The sequence below is a fragment of the Gorilla gorilla genome, chromosome 13, assembly GCF_029281585.2.
Source record: "Gorilla gorilla gorilla isolate KB3781 chromosome 13, NHGRI_mGorGor1-v2.1_pri, whole genome shotgun sequence".
Taxonomy (NCBI): domain Eukaryota; kingdom Metazoa; phylum Chordata; class Mammalia; order Primates; family Hominidae; genus Gorilla; species Gorilla gorilla.
Window position 1 is genome coordinate 124540998 of NC_073237.2, and position 19540 is coordinate 124560537.

Sequence of the window (19540 nt, forward strand, 5' to 3'; positions counted from 1 at the left end):
CCTCACCCTTTGACTGTCAGCGTATCCTCATTCTTCTCGGACTCTGGACAAGAGCTTGGGACCCACCAAGTGAGGGTACAAAGAAAGCTGTAACAGTGCTAGGGCTGAGCCAGCTCTGGAGCCACAGGCCAGAGCAGGTAACAGGGCTGACATCTTCCTGGACAGGGGTGTCACTGGCTGGGGGTCTCCGGCCGGCAGAATGACCAAGAAAAATCCTGTGTCACTGTCATAAATCACCACAAACTGTGGGTTTGAAACAACACCTATATATTCTGAAGGTCAGAAGTTTGAAATCAGTTTCACTGGGTGGAAATGAGTGTCCACAGAGCTGTGCTTCCTCCAGAGGCTCTCAGGGAAGCTGCTCCCTGCCTTTCCCAGCTTCTCATGCTATCTTCCTTGCACCCCTTAGCCTGTGGCTCCTTCCTCCTTCAAAGGCAGTGGAGCATCAGCAAATCTCTTTCTCTGCTGAGGGCCTCACTCTCAGCCAAGGAGGGCAGGCTAGGCTGGGCACCATGGCTCACATCTGTAATCTGAGCATGTGGGGAGGCTGAGGTGGGAAGATCACTTGAGTCCAGGAGTTTGAGACCAGCCTGGGCAAGATGGTGAAACTCTGTCTCTACAAAATTGAAAATATTAGCCAGGCGTGGTGGTAGTATGCCTGTAATCTCAGCTAATCTGGAGGCTGAGGTGGGAGGATCACTTGAGCCCAGGAGTTTGAGACCAGCCTGGGCAAGATGGTGAAACCCTCTCTCTACAAAAATAAAAATATTAGCTGGGTGTGGTGGTGGTGCACCTGTAGTCTCAGCTAATCCAGAGGCTGAGGTGGGGAGTTTGAGGCTGCAGTGAACTATGATTGTGCCACTGCACTACAGCCTGGGCCACACAGTAAGACTCTGTCTCTAAAAAAAATTAATTAATTAATTAATTAAATTTTAAAAAGGAGGTGAGCCTGACCTGGATGAGAGGCCGTTCCCCAAAATTCTTTGGGTGCTGGTTCAGTGTCCTTCTTGCTCTCGCTCAATCTAGTTCAGGGAGGAGAAGGCAGGGCTGACCATGTGCAAGTCGCTGGAGACCCTCACAGCAGGCTTCAGACTCCACCATGCCCCTGCCTTCCTCAGGTAGAACAGTGAGGGTGGCTTCTGGGACAAGAGAGGATTCCACCCCATTGTCATTGTCTGGGATACATGCTTGGGCCTGACCTGGCATTGAGGATGGCCTGCCCACAGGGACAGCCAGTGTGAGACCAGGTCCAGGCTGCTGCAGCCATGATGCCTCCATGCACTACAGCTACTGGAGTCCCAGTAGGTGAGCCCCTCTGCCTAGAACATGGGCCTGATTCTCAGCTGGACCCCTGGGCAGGATCATAGCTCTGGGTCCAACCCAGGGGTGACACTTGCCGGCTGGGTGACTGTGGGCAAGCCGCCTTCTCCTAGCTGGAAGTAGAATGTGGGATGACAGCAGCTGGGCCGATCGTCATGAAGCCTTTCTTGATGAGCAGTCCATGAAGCACTCTGCCCACGGCCCTCCCACCCTCCACTGCAGCACTCACAGGCGGGGGCAGCAAACCTTTCTTTTATTGGAGAATGTGACACACAGTCCTGGGTGGGTTTGAGGTGAGCTTGAACTAAGGGAAGCCTCACCCCTGTCCTGCCCCTGTCCCAGTTAAGGGGCTCTCCCTAAAATGAACTATTCCTACTTCTCTTTATTTTTTAAAAAATTAAATCTAGCCAGGAATGGTGGTTTACACTTTTAACCCCAGCACTCTGGGGGGCCAAGGCGGGTGGATCACCTGAGGTCAGAAGTTCGAGACGAGCCTGGCCAATATGGTGAAACTAAAAATACAAAAATTAGCCGGGCATGGTGGCATACACCTGTAATCCCAGCTACTCGGGAGGCTGAGGCAGGAGAATTGCTTGAACCCGGGAGGCAGAGGTTGCAGTGGGCCAAGGTCCCACCACTGCACTCCAGCCTGGGTGACACAGTGAGACTCTGTCTCAAAAAAAAAAAAAAAAAAAAAAATTAAATTTTTATTTAATTTTTTTTTCTCTTTGGCTTCTCAAAGTTCAACTTAAAAAGGTAGCTCCAGGGGCCAGGCGCGGTGGCTTATGCCTATAATCCCAGCACTTTGGGAGGCCGAGGTGGGCAGATCACGAGGTCAAGAGATCGAGACCATTCTGACAAACATTGTGAAACCCCGTCTCTACTAAAAATACAAAAATTAGCTGGGCGTGGTGGCGTGTGCCTGTAGTCCCAGCTACTCAGGAGGCTGAGGCAGGAGAATCGCTTGAACCCAGGATGTGGAGGTTGCAGTGAGCCAAGATCGCACCATTGCACTCCAGCCTGACGACAGGGCAAGACTCCGTCTCAAAAAAAAAAAAAAAAAAAAGAGGTAGGTCCAGGCCGGGCATGGTGGCTCACACCTGTAATCCCAGCATTTTGGGAAGCCAAGGCAGGTGGATCACCTGAAGTCAGGAGTTTGAGACCAGCCAGGGCAACATGGTGAAACCCCGTCTCTACTAAAAATAAAAAAAATTAGCTTGGTGTGGTGGCAGGCACATGTAATCCCAGCTACTCAGGAGGCCGAGGCACAAGAATTGCTTGAACCCGGGAAGGAGAGGTTGCAGTGAGCTGAGATCATGCCACTGCACCCCAGCCTGGGCAACAGAGCGAGACTCTGTCTCAAAACAAACAAACAAACAAAGGTAGGTCTGCTCCAGGCCAAACTTTTTATTTATTTATTTATTTTTTTAGACGGATTTTCGCTCTGTTGTCCAGGCTGGAGTGCAGTGGTGCAATCTCAGCTCACTGCAACCTCTGCCTCGTGGGTTCAAGTGATTCTCCCGCCTCAGCTTCCGGAGTAGCTGGGATTACAGGCGCACGCCACCATGCCCGGCTTATTTTTGTATTTTTAGTAGAGACGGGTTTTCACCATGTTGGTCAGGCTGGTCTCAAACTCCTGACCTCGTGATCCGCCCGCCTCGGCCTCCCAAAGTGCTGGGATTACAGGCGTGAGCCACCAGGCCTGGCCTTTTTTTTTTTTTTTTGAGACAGGGTCTTGCTCTGTTGCTTAGGCTGGAGTGCAAGGGCACGATCTCTGCTCACTGCAACTTTTGCCTCCCAGTTCAAGTGATTCTCCTGCCTCAGCCTCCTGAGTAGCTGGGACTACAGGCGTGTACCACCACACCTGGCTAATTCAACATTTTATTTTTAATTAATTAATTAATTATTATTATTTTTAAGACAGGGTCTCACTCTGTTGCCCAGGCTGTAGTACAGTGGTGCAGTCATAGCTCACTATAGCCTCGAACTCCTGGGCCCAAGTGATCCTCCTGCCTTAGCCTCCCAAACAGCTGCAACTAAGGTGCATGCCACCAGGTCTGGCTAATTTTTTTTGTTCTTTCTGTAGAGACGGGGGTGGGGGGGCTGAGTGGGCCGGGGTGGGAGTAGGGTGTCTCACTATGTTTCCCAGGCTGGTCTCCAACTCCTAGGCTCAAGCAATCCTCCCACCTCGGCCTCCCGTAGCGCTGGGATTACAGGTGGGAGCCACCCCGCCTAGCTAATGTTCCTGTTTCTCTTGTCCAGAGCTGGAGTCCAGCCTGATTCCCACCCACAGGTTGTAACCAATGAGCCCTAAGAGAAGCGCTGAAGACCAGGAAGGCCCAGATCCAGGGGTAGGGGTGTTGGGTCCTCTCCACTGGGGTGCAGACAGAGAGGCAAAGAGGAAGGAGACCCTTCGTGACTCTCAGCGAGGCGGGTGAAGAGGTATATCCGGAAGCCACAAGAGGTGTGGAAACCCCGTTTCCAAGGCTGGGCCCAGTAGCTCGTGCCTGTAATCCCAGCATTTTGGGAGGCTGAGGCGGGTGGATGGCTCGAGCTCAGGAGTTCGAGAGCAGCCTGGGCAACATGGCGAAACCCCCCCCTCCCCCCCCCCCCCCCCCGTCTCCAAAAAATACAATAGCCAGCGTGGTGCAGCCGCCTGTAGTCCCAGCTACTCTGGAAGCTCAGGTGGGAGGATCGCTTCAGGCTGGGAGGCAGAGATCACCCCACTGCATTCCAGCCTGGAAGACAGGGCCAGGCCCTATCTCAAAAACTAACAAGGAAACCCCGTTTTCGATTTCGCCAACGCGGAAGGGCCGAAGCAGCAGATGGGCTTGGACGGTCTCCCGCCGCTCCTCCCGGACCTCCCTACTCCTGGGCTTTTCCAGGGGCAGCCCCGTGGTGGCCCCGCCCAGCGCCCGGGAGAGGGGCGAGGCCGGCGGAGGAATGGGCGGAGTTCGACTGTGAGGGAGGTGGAGGCGGGAGTCCGGCGGTGGGGGTGGAGTCTGGAGGTGGGGCGGGGCCAGAACAGCGGCGGGGGCGGAGTTCCGGCTGGGGGCGGGGCGGGGCGGAGCGGGAGCTGCGGGATTCCGGCTTCAGGGGCGGGGCACCGGCCTCTGGGCGGAGATCTGCTGCCGCGTTCTACCCTTCCGGCCCGTGTTCTATCCGCCGCCTCCACCTTCCATCCGGCGCCGGCTTTCGGCGCGACGGTCGCCGCGTTCCATCGTCGCGCGGCCCTTCGGGCGCCCGAGCCCGCAATGTCGGGCCCCAACGGAGACCTGGGGATGCCGGTGGAGGCGGGAGCGGAAGGCGAGGAGGACGGCTTCGGGGAAGCAGGTGACCCGAGGGGGCTGCTGGAGCAACCTTGCATTTTCAGGGCTGCCCTCCCGGGAAGGGGAATCGAGATGGGGTCTCGGAAGGGAACAAAGAGCCCACCCATTCTGCCCCGAGTGGGTCCGGAGTTGTAGGTGCTGTCTCGGATGCAGGGCGAGCACCCGCGAGCCGGTCGCCAGCCCCGTGAGAACTGCAGGTCACCAGTCCCGTTTTACAGATGGGGAAACTAAGGCAGCTTCGGGGACACTCGCCCTTGTGGGCCTTGCTCCACCACTTCCTTCAGTCCTGGGGGAGACCGAGGCACCTGAGGGAGGCAGGGTTGAGCTTAGCGGAGGGGCCGGGCCGGGACGTGGAGTGGGGGGGCGCGGGGGCGTCGCTCTGCCGATTCAGCATCCCCAGCCGCCCGGCTTTGCTGGTGTAGCCTCACAGCCTTGCCAAATGTCAGCAGCTTACAGAGCAGCCTTTAGCGTGCTTACGAGTGCAGGGGTGGGGTGTGAAGAGAACCATCGGCTCCCTTCTCATCTTCTTCAGCCTCAGTTTCCCCCTCTATAAAATAGGAATAACGATTAGTGTCTGCTGCACTGGGATGTGTCAGAAGTAAATGCAAAAAAAAAAAAAAAAAAGGAGAATCCTTAGCAGGTTCTAGCATGCAAGAGTTCAGTAAATGGTTATCGTCATTATTCTCTTTGGTATAGTAAAGATTGGCATGTTAACATACACTGAGGATTTAGTAAATGTGGTGTAAGTATGGTGCATGCTCTTTGTTTTGTTTGGGGTAACAGCTTTATTGAGCTATACGACTTAACCATTTAAACTGTACAGTTCAGTAGGCTTTTGTGTATTCCCAGGGTTGTACATCCATCACAATAGTTTTAGGTAGCTCTGCATTGGGCAGTGCTGTTGGGAGCATCAGGAAGAGCTTCCCAGGAGGTCACATTAAGTGGATGTTGGCAGACAGGACTTAGAACAGTGGGGAGGGAGGGTGGTGTCCCAGGCAGAAGCAAAGGCTTGGAACTGGGAAGTACCCTTGACACAGATAAAGCCTGGCCTGGAGGGGTGTGGGGCACCTGCCTCCCCAATTCCTCCTCCCAGCCTGTATCCCAGGACACAGAGTTCGAAATATTGATAATAATGACCATCCACTAAGTACTTGCTGTGGCCAGATCCTGTCTGAACTTTTTTTTTTTTGAGTCGGAGTCTTGCTCTGTTGCCCAGGCTGGAGTACAGTGGCGTGATCTTGGCTCACTGCAACCTCCGCCTTCTGGGTTCAAGCGATTCTCATGCCTCAGCCTCCCGAGTAGCTGGGACTACAGGCGCCTGCCACCACGCCTGGCTAATTTTTATACATTTTTAGTAGAGACAATGTTTCACCATGTCGGCTAGGCTGGTCTCGAACTCCTGACCTCAGGTGATCCACCCGCCTTGGCTTCCCAAAGTACTGGGATTACAGGCGTGAGCCACCACACCGGCCACTGTCTGAACTCTTGATATGTTTGAATCCTCACAACCTTTTTTATTTTCCCTTTTTTCCAGAAAGGTACAACTTGCTGGGGTAAAGCAGAGCTGAAATTCAAACCCAAGCGCCCCTGACCCCCAAGTCCAATCCTGAGTTTCGGCTGTTACCAACCTGGAGGACCCTGGGCAGGTTCCTTCCTTCTGAGGCCTCAGTTTCCCTAGCTATATACCATGAGGGGGTTGGACTTTAAGATGCAGCCGATTTCCCAGGACGCTGTCGTCTGTGAGGGTGGCTGGCTCTAGGCAACGGGTGCCCTTTCCCAGAACACAGGCACATGTGCACCCATAACCCAGATACACTCCTCCAGCTCCTCCACCGGCTGCTTCCCCCTTGGTCTCAAGCTGGCAGCTGAGTGTATCTGAGTCATGGGCTGGCTCAGAACTGGGTCCCGCAGTGGGCACAGGCCCAGACCTTGAGTCCTCAGGGACACTGTGTTGCTGAGCAGGGCAGCTCTGGAGTGGCTGTGGAGGGGAGGGAGTGATGGTTTCTAGTGGAGACCAGGGAAGGCTTCTTGGAGGAGGCATTTTGAGCTGGTCCTTGAAGGGCTGTTGTGGTTGAGGCATTCTAGGTTGCAGGGATAGTTGAGCAATGGCGGAGAGGCTGGAAAGTCAGAGGCTTCATTCATTCACTCACTCAGTCATTCAACAAATGCTTATCGCAAAACTGTGAGGGCACCAGGGAGCCAGCAGCGAACACAGGACCGTTCATCTTTCATGGGGAAACAGAACAGCACTCAGATAAGCACAGCAGTCAATCCTGGAGAGAAGGTCGTGGAGGGCTGAGGAGGGCTAGGGGCTCAGCATAGAGGCCTGATCCAGTCTGGGGCATTGGGTGGGCTCCCGGTGGTGACATCCATACTGAGACTTGAAGGATGAGTGGGACTCATCCAGGAGGAGAGAAGGGAAGGAAGATGGGAGGACCCAGCACATTCCAGGCAGAGACAGCAGCATGTTCAAAGGGCCTGAGGTAGGTAAAGGCAGGTGTGAGAGAGGAAAGGAAGAGGCAGGGAGGCAGGGCTAGCTAGGAGGCAGGGGCTGGAGACTCCGCTGGGTGTTTTATCCTGAGGGAGCCACAGAAGGGCTGGCGAACAGGGCCCATCTGGGGACAGAGGCCTTGAATGCCCAACTCAGGAATGTGAGCTCTGGCCACTAAGCAGCTGCTGCAGGAAGTGCAGAGACTTGGCATCTGGCAGGACTTCCCATGTAGGACACTGGCTCGCCACCCTGTGACCACCCTAACCCTAGAAAAAAGGATGCAGTACTAAAGTGTCATTCATTCAAAGCCACTCCTCTTTTGGTATCCACCCATTTTCCAGACAGTGACACTGAGGCTCAGGAAGCAGTAGGGACTTGCACAAAGCCCTTTGGGAAGCAGGCTGGGAAACAGTGGAGGGAGGGTGTCCATTAGCCCCAAGGAGACACAGGATCTGGGCTCTGTCTTTCGCCTTCCTCCCAGAATACGCTGCCATCAACTCCATGCTGGACCAGATCAACTCCTGTCTGGACCACCTGGAGGAGAAGAATGACCACCTCCACGCCCGCCTCCAGGAGCTGCTGGAGTCCAACCGGCAGACACGCCTGGAGTTCCAGCAGCAGCTCGGGGAGGCCCCCAGTGATGCCAGCCCCTAGGCTCCAAGAGCCCCCAACCAGGACCCAACCCTGCCTCCCTGGGCTAGGCTCTGGCCTGGGCACTCACCCCCTGGCTTAGACACCTTCTCAAGGGCTGGCCTTCAGGGACCCCTGGTGGGTCTGCCTGCCTGGGCCACCCTTCCTGCCTGGGCCTCCCCTTGGCCTACCTGGGCCAGCCCCCACCGCCTGGCATGCCCTCCTGGGGCCAAGAGTGGGCCTGCAACCCACCCACTTGCCTGCCCACCCAACTCCTGGGCGCTCCCCACTCTGCCCAGGCCTTGAGTGTCCACATTAAATGGGTCTCCCACACCGCTGTGCCTCTCTCCTCTGTATCCCAGGACGAGAACCCCAGCAGCTGCTGGAGGCGAACAGGACCGTCTAGGTGTTCAGGTGTTGATCCTATACTGGCGGCTCAGAGGCCAGGTGGTAGGGCTGGGGTTCTTGGTCACCTGTACTTCTGGACACAGAAGGTGCAGGTGAGGGCAGGGCTTCCTCCCTACCTGATACATTCCTGGCCAGCAGCTGCTTCCTAGCCCAGAAGCCCAGTTGAGACTGTTGGACATGCTGTGTGACCTTGTGTGATGCTCTCAGCCTCTCTGGGTACTAGGGCCTTTCACCAAGACAGCCAACGTGCTAAGACATGCTATGCAGCCTCAGCATTGCCCTCCCACTCTTGGCCTGTCTCCCCAGTAATAGGGTTGGTCTGATCGTTTATCTCTATGGGTCTTTCTAATGAGGAAATAGCAGAAGTAAAGGGCCAACTCAGCCCAGGCCCCATCAACCCATGATTCATCTTAGGGTCGCCTGACCAGGAGGGTGGGGTGCCTGCTAGTGAACCAAGAAGAGAACCAGAGGGCCTGAGCAGCAAGGACCCCACTCCTGCACTCCAAAGGGTGCAGCTGGAGAGACAGGCCAGCATGGGTCGGAGAGCTCGGGCCCGGGTCAAATCCCAGCCACTTACCAACTGCGTGGTCTTCAGCAAGTCACTTGACCTTGCTAGGCCTCCAGCCAAAGGAACTTCCCCAGCTCTGATACGTTATTAAGAGGGAAACTTGGCCACGCACAGTGGCTCACACCTATAATCCCAGCAGTTTGGAATGCCACAGTGGGCGGATTGCTCGAGCCCAGGAATTTGAGACCAGCCTGAGGAACATGGCGAAACACCATCTCTACCAAGAACCTACGAAAAATTACCCAGGCGTGATGGCGCACACCTGTGGTCCCAGCTACTCGGGAAGTTGAGGTGGGAGGATGGCTTAAGCCTGGGAGGCAGAGGTTGCAGTGAGCCAAGATTGGCACCACTGTACTCCAGTTTGAGCAACAGAGCCAGACCCCGCCTCAAAAAAATAAAAATTAGCCATGTGCGGTGGCTCACGCCTGTAATCTCAGCACTTTGGGAGGCCAAGGCAGGCAGATCATTTAAGGTCAGGAGTTCAAGACCAGCCTCGCCAACATGGCAAAACCCTGTCTATACTACAAATACAAAAAGTTGGGCGTGGTGGTGTGCACCTGTAATCCCAGCTACTCAGGAGGCTGAGGTAGGAGAATCACTTGAACCTGGGAGGTGGAGGTTTCAGTGAGCTGAGATTGGGTCATTGCACTCCATCCTGAGAGACAGCGAGACTCCATCTCAAAAAATAAATAAAAATTAAAATTAAAATTTTTTTTTTGAGATGGAGTCACCTAGGCTGGAGTGCAATGGCACGATCTCGGCTCACTGCAACCTCTGCCTCCCAGGTTGAAGCGATTCTCCTGCCTCACTGTCTCAGCCTCCCGAGTAGCTGGGATTACAGGTGCGTGCCACCATGCCTGGCTAATTGTATTTTTAGTAGAGACGGGATTTCTCCATGTTAGCCAGGCTGATCTCAAACTCCTGACCTCAGGTGACCCGCCCACCTCAGCCTCCCAAAGTACTGGGATTATAGGCATGAGCCACCCCGCCTGGCTCAAAAATTAAATTTTTTTTTTTTTTTGAGATGGAGTCTCACTCTTTTGCCCAAGCTGGAGTGCACAGGCACGATCTCGGCTCACTGCAACCTCCACCTCCCGGGTTCAAGCAATTCTCCCTGCCTCAGCCTCCTGAGTAGCTGGGATTACAGGCGCCCGCCACAACACCCAGCTAATTTTTGTATTTTTTAGTGGAGACGGTTTTGCCATGTTGGCCAGGCTGGTTTTGAACTCCTGACCTCAGGTGATCCACCCGTCTCAGCCTCCCAAAGTGCTGGGATTACAGGTGTGAGCCACCGCGCCCTGCCTAAAAATTTTTTTAAAAGAGGGAAACCGAAGTTCAGACAGGTGAAGTGCCTCATGATCCAGAGTCCCTGGTTCCCAGGGAGCCTGTCTGGCCTTCTGGTTCTGCCACCACATGGCCCAGAGAGGCTGGGTGCTGGCTGAGAGTTGGCTGGGGTGCCGCCCTTCCCCTATCCACCCAGATAGAAGTACTGGTGGGAACTGCACAGCCAAACTACCTTGTTTTATTGGATTTTGAGTAAAAACATGAACCATGTCAAAGTTTCCAGGCAGACTCCTAAAAAGCATTAGCAGATCTGGACCCAGGCAGGCCGGGGACAGGGAGGTCCCTCTATCAGGTTTTGAGGCGGGTTGAGCGCCGAGGTAGTGGGGGCTGGGAGGGTCGAGCCGTCACCTTGCTGGGTGTTTTGTCCTGGGTGTTGGGCTGGGAGGGTGGGCGGCCGCTGGAGGTGAACAGGGCTGTCAAAGCGTTCCGGGCGTTGATTGCGCACCGGCGGCTCACAGGTCGGGTGGTGGGGCTGGGGTTCTTGGCCGCCTTGTATTTCTGGATACAGAAGGTGCAGGTAAGGTCAGGGTCTCCTCCCTACATGGTATGCTCCTGGCCAGCAGCTACTTCCCCAGCTCTGGCTGAGACAGTATTAGTGTGCTCTGTGACCCTGCGTGATGCACTCGGCCTCTCTGGGCCAAGTCTCTGGAGCTAACAGCCTGGCACTCAGCATCCGCTTGAACAATAAGAGCCCAACCCCACCCCAGCTCTAATTCTCTCCCTGTTGGTGCAGGGGTGGTGCCTGGGGGTTGGGGCCCTGCACAAGAGGGAGTGGCCACTAGCCACGTGGATCAGCTTGGATTAAGACTAAGTCTGTGGCCAGGGGAGGACAGGGCAGGATGTCCGGCTCACCTGCAGGTTCTCAAAGTGGCCCAGGGACTTGCAGTGGGAGAGCTGTGCCCCTGAGTTGCTGTGATAGAACTTGTGGCAGATGCGACAGATATAGCCCATCACGGGCACCAGGAAGTCCACACCTGTAGGATGGGATGGCAGGGTCTGCACTCACATCCCTGTACCAGCGAGGTGTCCCTCCCTCTCTAGGGGCCCATGTGCTCCCCAACCCTCTAAGCAGGGGCAGAAGAGAAGGCTTCCCAGCCAGAATGCCATGGCTGGGATATGGGAGGGTCATGTGGAGGCCGGGCCCAAGGGCTGAAGCTCCTGCAGGTGGGCTCAGAGCTGGGGCCTTACCATACGCAGTATTGGGGCTGTAGGTCTCCGAGCCCTTCCACTCCTCTCTGGATATATCTCTGGACCTCACCTGAAAACATGCAAGTGTGGGCCTCGGATCCGGCTTCCCCTTGACACCTCCCAGACACAGGTCGGGGGCCTAGAGACCACCAATGCCCTTGGACACACAGAATCCCCTTGATTTCCAGGAGGTAGTGGGTGGCATTCTCTGAGCCTTTGCACATGGTGATCCTGCCTCCCAGAGTGCTCGTCCCAATCTATACTTTCTAGACTCTGTTCAACTAGCCCCCTCCTCCAGGAAGCCCTCCTGCTCCTACAGGCGCCATAATCCACGCCAGGTGTGCCCAAGACATCATGTGTCATTTGACTGAATCCTCATAACAGCCCTCTATGGCTACACACATTTTACTAAGAAGAAACTGAGGCCCAGGGACATTAACTCACTTGTCTAGGGTTGCACAGCTGGTTTGTGGAGGAGCTGGGCAGGGAACCCTGTAGGTCTAAGCCGTAGTTCACACTCTTAACCACGAGCCCCCTGCTAACTCCCTGAGGTCCTATCCAATACTGCAGTGACCTTGGTCCTAGGGGGTGGGTTTCAAGGGATCAAAGACTGCATTTCACCTGCTGGATGTGAGATGAGGTCATCTGACTCTGGCCGTGTCAGCCCTAGCAGGCCTAGCAGTGCCCTCCACCACTCACCAGGCAAACAAATGTGGCTTCCAAGAAGGACAACCACCCCCGTTTGCTAAGCCCTTCCTAGGACCAAGCTGTGGGCCCTGGGCTTCCCTGATAGTCCAAGTTCAGGTTGTTACTTCTGAGCAGAGGCAACTGAGGCTCAGAGAGGCCAAGTGGCTTGCCTGAGATGATGTGACTACTGAGCAATGAAGCTGGGCCTCATACTACCCTGCCTAGGACTGCAGCGCCCCCCCGCCAACAACGCTTCCTCCCCAGCCCCTCAATACCCCACTTTGGCTGCCAGAGGCTATGAGCAGCCCCAGCTGGCCCCTCACCACCCTGGACTATAACTGGGTCAGCCTTTGAGGGCAAGGACCAGGCCTTGGCCCTCGTGGGTCCCTGCGTCCAGCACCAGGGCCTGACCTAGAACACACTCTCTGGAAACATGTTAAACTGCAAAGAATCTGGCTGGGCATGGTGGCTCACGCCTGTAATCCCAGCACTTTGGTAGGCCGAGGTGGGTGGATCACCTGAGGTCAGGAGTTCGAGACCAGCCTGGCCAACACGGTGAAACCCCGTCTCTACTAAAAATACAAAAATTAGCCGGGCGTGGTGGCAGGCACCTGTGATCCCAGCTACTTGGGAGGCTGAGGCATGAGAATCGCATGAACCCACGAGGTGGAGGTTTCAGTGAGCCGAGATCGCACCATTGCACTCTAGCCTGGGCGACAGAGCGAGACTCTGTCTCGAAAAAAAAAAGAAAAAAAAAAAACTGCAACGAATCCAAGCTCCTCCAGCTCCTCATTCATGAGAGACAGGGTAGCTGCAGCATTGGAAACGTGGACTCTGAAGTTTTACTTCCTGCCATCCAATCTGATGAGATTCAGCCAGGATAGTGCTTGGTACACATGCCTGGAACACACTAAGTGCTCAAAAAGATGTCTGCTGCTGTCAGTCTCACCATTATCATCACCATCATCTGACTTTTCCTTTGCACACTACATAGTTTCCCACCTCCGTGCCTTTACTGATGCTGTTCCCTTTCCCTTCCTCCACACAGGTCCAAATTTCAGTCAGGCTTTGCATATTTTAACTGCCACTCTCTAGTCATCATGCATAATTACATAGTCATGCAGAAGGCAGTTGACAGTAATCAGTTGTGGCATGCATTAGTGCCCACAGATGCCAGCCCAGTGTCTGGCCTCCGGGAGGTGGGATGAGGTCTGTCCTGGGCTGGGAATCCAGCACCAAGCCCGCCTCCCACACCCTCCCCCCAGCACCTGCTTGCAGAGTTCCTCCTCAACCTCGATCTCTTCTTCATCCTCATCTTCCTCTTCCTCTTCTTCATCACCCTCGAAGCAACCCACAGCATCCACTGTAATGAAGTGGTCCTCATCTTGGCCAGCAATCTCTTTCTCAAGCGACTTCAGCTGCCCAGGGAGTAGGCAAGGAGCTCAGGTCAGCTCTGAACAGCCAGGGGGCCATGCCCTACCCACCCCACCCCTCCCCTGAGAGTCCCAATCCCTCCAGACCCGCTGTGAGTTTGGGCTGGGATAAACCTCAACTTGCTACACAGCCTTGGCCAAGGCTCTGTACCTCTCTGGGCCCATGTCCTCTGAGGGAGCTCAGGTTACCTCCTTGGCTTTGTCCTTATGCCCCTGGGACTTCACATGCTCCACAAACTTGCGAGGGGTTTTGAAGTAGCGGTTGCAAACGGTGCAGAAGGGTCGCAAGGATTGTTTGGCAATCTGGAAAAAGGCAGGCCAACCAAGCAGTGTCCCCAGCTGCAAGCTCCCTGACTAGCACCCAGGCAGGGCCCGGCAAGAGCTCACCTCCCCCGGGCAGGCCCACCATATCTGTAACAAGCCGGGCTGTGCTCCACCCCTGCACTGGAACGTGGGCAAACACATCTCTTCGTGGTGTGGGTGGCTGAGAGATGGGATGGCAGATGGCAACACAGAGACAGGACAGACACAGAGAGAAGACGAGAGAGAGGGCAGCTGCCCAAATAACCCCTGTGAGCCCCGTGGCTGAATGGCAGGTGAGATGGGGCCTGGCCTACACTGGACAGATGGGGAACCTGAAGCCCGAAGAAGAAACAAGACTGACTCCTCCAGAAACTGCATTGTGGGTTATGGGTGTGCAGGGGCAAAGAGGAACGTTTACTTTCCAACTGGGGCTCTGTGTTGTCTGGACTCCACTTGCAGACGGCAGTGCGGGTGCCTCTGCAGCGTGCAGGCCCTCCTACCTTGTGGTCCTGTGTCCTGCGGTGTTGGATGAGGTCCCCCATGTAGTAGAGCTGGCAGGTGTTGCACCAGCGCCTTGGTGGAGGCTCCCTGAATGACAACAGTCAAAGCAAGTACAATGTGACGCCAGAAAGACAGCAGCTGTCTGAGAGCGCTCCATAAGTGTAATCCATTCCAATAGCAACTCCCACAGGATCTCTTAGGGAAGCTTAACAAAATGGTTCTGAGGTTCATCTGGATGAGTACTTAAGCAGAAATAACCCAGGAAACTTTAGGGGGAAGGGGAATGAAGCATTGGGGATACCAACCTTTAAAATGAAAACCACAAGCTACAATAGATAAAACTGTGTAGTGTGATGTACATCCTGACAGTGTATCAGTGGGAAAGAATGGAAAGTCCTAAACAGGTTCAAATATTGGTAAGAATTCAGCTTCGCCAGCCTGGGCAACATGGGGAAACCCCATCTCTAGCAAAAATACAAAAAATTAGCCAGGCATGGTGGCTCATGCACCTGTGGTCCCAGGTACTCAGGAGGCTGGGGTGGGAGGATCGCTTGAGCCTGGGAGGCAGAAGTTGCAGTGAACCAAGATAGCGCCACTGCACTCCAACCTGGGTGACAGAGTGAGACCCCCATCTCAAAAAAAAGAATTCCGCTTCTGATAAATTGGTATTGAAAAGCATAGATTATACAACAAGTTATGTCAGAACAATTTGTTGTCTACTTGGAGAAGAAACGCCTTCTGCTTCCACCTTCTACCTTACTTGAAAATGAATTCTAGCTGAACTACCAGAGATTCAGGCATAAAAATAAAAACCATATACTTTAAAAAGGGAGGCCGGGCATAGTGGCTCACACCTGTAATCCCAGTCCTCAAGGCAGAAGGACTGCTTGAGCCCAGGAGTTTGAGACCAACCTGAGCAACATAGCAAGACCCCATCTCTACAAAACATAAAAAACATTAGCTGGGTATGGTGGCACATGCCTGTAGTCCTAGCTGCTCAGAAGCTGAGGTGGGAGGATTGCTTGAGCCTAGGAGGTCGAGGCTGCAGTGAACCACGATTGTGCCACTGCACTCCAGCTGGGGCAACACAAGACGCTGTCTCAAAAATAAATAATAAATAAATAAAAAGGGGGCCAGTCGCAGTGGCTCATGCCTATAATCCCAGCACTTTGGGAGGCTGAGGCAGGAGGATCGCTTGAGCCTAGAAGTCCAAGACCAGCCTAGGCAACATAGTGAGATCTTGTCTCTATATAAAATAAAATTAGTCAGGCATGGTGGTGTGCACCTATAGTCCTAGTTACTTGGAAAGTTGAGGTGGGAGAATTCCTTGAGCCCAGGAGGTTAAGGTTGCAGTGAGCCGAGATCACCATTGCCCTCCAGCCTGGGTGACAGAGAGAGACCCGGTCTCCAAAAATAAAATAAAATAGGGCCGGGCACGGTGGCTCACGCCTGTAATCCCAGCACTTTGGGAGGCCAAGGCAGGCACATCATAAGGTCAAGAGTTCAAGACCAGCCTGACCAACATGGTGAAACCCCATCTCTACTAAGAATACAAAAAAAAAAAAAAAAAATTAGCCGGGTGTGGTGGCACGCACCTGTAATCCCAGCTACTCGGGAGGCTGAGGCAGGAGAATTGCTTGAACCCAGGAGGCGGAGGTTGCAGTGAGCCAAGATCGCGCCACTGCACTCTAGCCTGGGCAAAAGAGCAAGACTCCGTCTCAGAAAATAAATAAATAAATAAATAAATAAATAAATAAATAAATAAATAAAATAATATTTATTTTACAAGGGGAGAGCAACTATTTAATCTTGGGTTGGGAAAGATCATTGCAACATATAACATCAAAGCCAGAAATCATAAAGGAAAAAACTGATAGATCCGATTGCATAAAAATTTAAAACTTCTACATGTTGAAAGATATAAGAAAATTAAAAAGCAAACAAATGTCAATGACAAGGGCTGTGCTATCACTGGCCAGAGTGTATCCTTTATGTAGGCAGCTTCTTAAACCAAGGTTGGGCATACCGCTGGTTCACGCCTGTAATCCCAGCACTTTGGGAGGAGGGTTCCTTGAGCTCAGGAGTTTTGAGGCTGCATTGAGCTGTGATCACACCACTACGCTCCAGCCTGGGTGACAGAGTGAGACACTGTCTCAAAAAAAAAAAAAAAATTAAAGAAAAAAGAAAAGCCAAATACATGTAAAACCCTGGCCGGGCATGGTGGCTCACGCCTGTAATCCCAGCACTTTGGGAGGCCAAGGCAGGCGGATCACTGAGGTCAGGAGTTCAAGACCAGTCTGGCCAACATGGTGAAACCCTGGCTCTACTAAAAATACAAAAAAATTATCCAGGCGTTGTGGCAGGCACCTGTAATCCCAGCTACTTAGGAGGCTGAGGCGGGAGAATTGCTTGAACTGGGAGACGGAGGTTGCAGTGAGCCAAGATTGCGCCACTGCACTCCAGCCTGGGGAACGGAGCGAGACTCCCTCTCAAAAAAAAAAACAAAAAAAAGTGTCTCACTCAGTGAAAATAAGGACTCTCTATAAAATATGCAAATACACAATTTTTCATAAATTTTAGGGGACACATGTCCACTGATAAAGCCCTGTAAGAGCTCTGCTGGGGAGGGCTGCTTAGAGACAGAAAGTGTTAGTGTTGTCATGTAGCATGATTCCGATTTTTAAAGACTGTATAAATCCAGAAAGGATCACAAGAAGAACTAGGTCAAAATGTAAACAGTGTTTATCTCTGGGTAATGGGATTATGGGTGATTTTTATCTTCTCATGTGTCTGTGTCCTTGTATTTTCAAAACGTTATATAATGAGCGAATTATTTTTAAAATCAGAAAAAAAAATTTTTTGTAGTCAAAAAAGGCACATCAGCCACACAGTGAGAGTACCAGGTTTTAGATTTTAGGATTTAGGGACATTTACTGTCCTCAGTAAAATCTTCTTAATACTGCTGCAAGCAACAAAATCAGACTTTAAAGCAGCTTGCTCCAGGCTGGAGTGCAGTGGCATGATCAAGGCTTACTGCAGCCTCCACCTCCTGGGCTCGAGCAATCCTCCCACCTCAGCCTCCTAAGTAGCCAGGACTACAAGTGCATGCCACCAGGCCTGGCTAATTTTTTTTTTTTTTTTTTTTTTTTTTTTTGAGACGGAGTCTCGCTCTGTCACCCAGGCTGGAGTGCAGTGGCGCGATCTTGGCTCACTGCAAGCTCCACCTCCTGGGTTCAGGCCATTCTCCTGCCTCAGCCTCCCAAGTAGCTGTGACTACAGGCGCCCGCCACCACGCCCGGCTAATTTTTTTTATTTTTTAGTAGAGACGGGGTTTCACTGTGTTAGCCATGATGGTCTCGATCTCCTGACCTCATGATCCACCCGCCTCAGCCTCCCAAAGTGCTGGGATTACAGGCGTGAGCTACCGTGCCCGGCTGGCTTATTTTTTTATAGTTTACAGTAACACGGGTCTCATGACGGGCTGGTCTTGAACTCCTAAACTCAAGCAATCCCCCCACCTCAGCCTCCCAAAGTGCTGGGATTATAGGTGTGAGCCACCATGCCAGCCTGGCTCTATTTTTCAATGTGCATTTTGATCTCTGTGAGAGAAAAACACAACCAATGAAGAAAGGGGGTGGGGAGAGAACATGGTCATCAAACAGGCAGACACCTTGTGCCAGTGTCACGTCTGAGGCTGCCCAGAAACAGCCAACGCAGGCCGGGCATGGTGGCTTGCACCTGTAATCCCAGCACTTTGGGAGGCCAAGGCGGGAGGATCACAAGGTCAGGAGATCAAGACCATCCTGGCTAACACAGAGAAACCCTGTCTCTACTAAAAATACAAAAAATTAGCCGGGCCTAGTGGTAGGCGCCTGTAGTCCCAGCTACTCGGGAGGCGGAGGCAGGAGAATGGCGTGAACCCGGGAGGCGGAGCTTGCAGTGAGCCGAGATCGCACCACTGCACTCCAGCCTGGGTGACAGAGCGAGACTCCATCTCAAAAAAAAAAACAAAAAAAAAAAAACAAAGAAATAGCTAAGGTAGGCAAGGGCTTAGTTCACAGCACCTGCCCTGTGGGCTTTGAGGAGGGAGGAGAGGGGCACCCCCACCAGCTAGGGTATTGGGATCCAGCCTTCAGCCCCATTCCTGGGAACACCCCCCTGCCTTCCATGGGGAAATGTATTTCCATGTGGTTTGGGTAGAGCTGGCCTGCCTAGGCCTAGCCAGTCAGAACGCCTCATCCCTGGCCAGGGGATTGCTTCAGAAATGTGCACGTGACCACAATCAGATTAACCAGCACTTCCCCTAGAAACTGTTCTGCTACTGCAGACACAGGTGACTGCCCTTCCTTGGAGGTCACTGTGCAGGGAGGCTGGGGCTGTGGGTACCTGGTGCCCACTGTAGTGACAGATGGAGCCTCTCTAAGAAATGGTATCCCCTGGGTCCAGCTGTATCTCTTATATTCCCACTAACCTAAGCCAGAAACATTGTTCCTTTTTGCTCAAGCTAATTTCTGTCTTATAGAATTTTTTTCACTTACAACCGCGAAGAACCCCCACTGATGCAGGAAGACAGTATTGATGTCTTTGTGTTGGGGACCAAGGTGAGGGGGTCGTAGGTAGGGACTGGAGGGACTTTTTAAATTTTTGTTGTTGTTTTTGAGACAGAATCTCTCTGTCACCCAGGCTGAAGTGCAGTGGTGCGATCTCGGCTCGCTGCAACCTCCGCCCCCAGGTTCAAGCAATTCTCCTGCCTCAGCCTCCCGAGTAGCTGGGATCACAGGCATGCACCACCATGCCCAGCTAATTTTGTATTTTTAGTAGAGAGGGGGTTTCACCATGTTGGCCAGGCTGGTCTTGAACTCCTGACCTCAGGTGATCCGCCCATCTCAGCTTCCCAGAGTGCTAGGATTACAGGCCTGAGCCACTGCGCCTGACCATAATGTTCTTGATGGCCTCGGGGCCAAGTAGGATTCAAGAGAAGACTTCATGGAGAGATAACATTGGGAGAGGGTTTGATGAATCCCCGACACCTCAAGTTTGTTAACAGCTTGTGCTACATATGTCCTTTTAGTTTTCTTCTGTGTCACAAGATCTATTTTTACACAAACAAGCTCATTCTGCAGATGCAATTTTGAATCCTGTTTTACTTTGACATTGCATCACCTTTCCACATTATTATAAATTCTCCAGTTATCCTATTTATTCATTGTTCCATGAGATGGACGGGCTTTTTCATCATCTAACCAGTCCCCTACTTTCGAGTATTTTAGATCATTTCCCGTTAGATTTTTTCATCATGATACTAATAGCAAAGAACGTCTTGGTGAGTCATCATTCT

The 19540-nt window shown here is 53.0% G+C and overlaps 2 protein-coding genes across 20 annotated transcripts in view; one reads left to right on the plus strand and one right to left on the minus strand.

Annotated features, from left to right (window-relative positions):
- Positions 1-4372: 4372 nt before the first annotated feature.
- BBLN (bublin coiled coil protein) lies at positions 4373-8103 on the plus strand. Its single transcript, XM_004048678.4, has 2 exons — positions 4373-4653; positions 7622-8103. The coding sequence occupies exons 1-2, from the start codon at positions 4575-4577 to the stop codon at positions 7792-7794; spliced, it is 252 nt and encodes an 83-aa protein (XP_004048726.1). The 5' UTR covers positions 4373-4574; the 3' UTR covers positions 7795-8103.
- A 2143-nt stretch (positions 8104-10246) lies between these two features.
- Positions 10247-19540, minus strand: part of CIZ1 (CDKN1A interacting zinc finger protein 1) — a 37615-nt gene continuing 28321 nt past the window's right edge. For 14 of the 19 annotated variants that reach the window (XM_063697047.1, XM_063697051.1, XM_019033281.4 and 11 more), the window contains 6 exons: positions 14202-14289; positions 13588-13701; positions 13234-13383; positions 11279-11348; positions 10943-11064; positions 10247-10588 (listed from right to left, as the gene is read on the minus strand). In XM_063697047.1, the coding sequence (XP_063553117.1) occupies positions 10379-10588; positions 10943-11064; positions 11279-11348; positions 13234-13383; positions 13588-13701; positions 14202-14289 (754 nt within the window). In that variant the 3' untranslated portion in view covers positions 10247-10378. The remainder of the gene's footprint in view (positions 10589-10942; positions 11065-11278; positions 11349-13233; positions 13384-13587; positions 13702-14201; positions 14290-19540) is intronic. The other 5 variants (XM_055351239.2, XM_055351232.2, XM_063697046.1 and 2 more) reach the window with 1 other exon arrangement.

Bases quoted from the DNA above. Each gene is read 5' to 3' on its own strand.
- BBLN (XM_004048678.4), top strand. From the start codon at position 4,575: ATGTCGGGCCCCAACGGAGACCTGGGGATGCCGGTGGAGGCGGGAGCG. The intron at 4,654-7,621 runs GTGACCCGAGGG...CCTTCCTCCCAG, and splicing joins GGACGGCTTCGGGGAAGCAG to AATACGCTGCCATCAACTCC.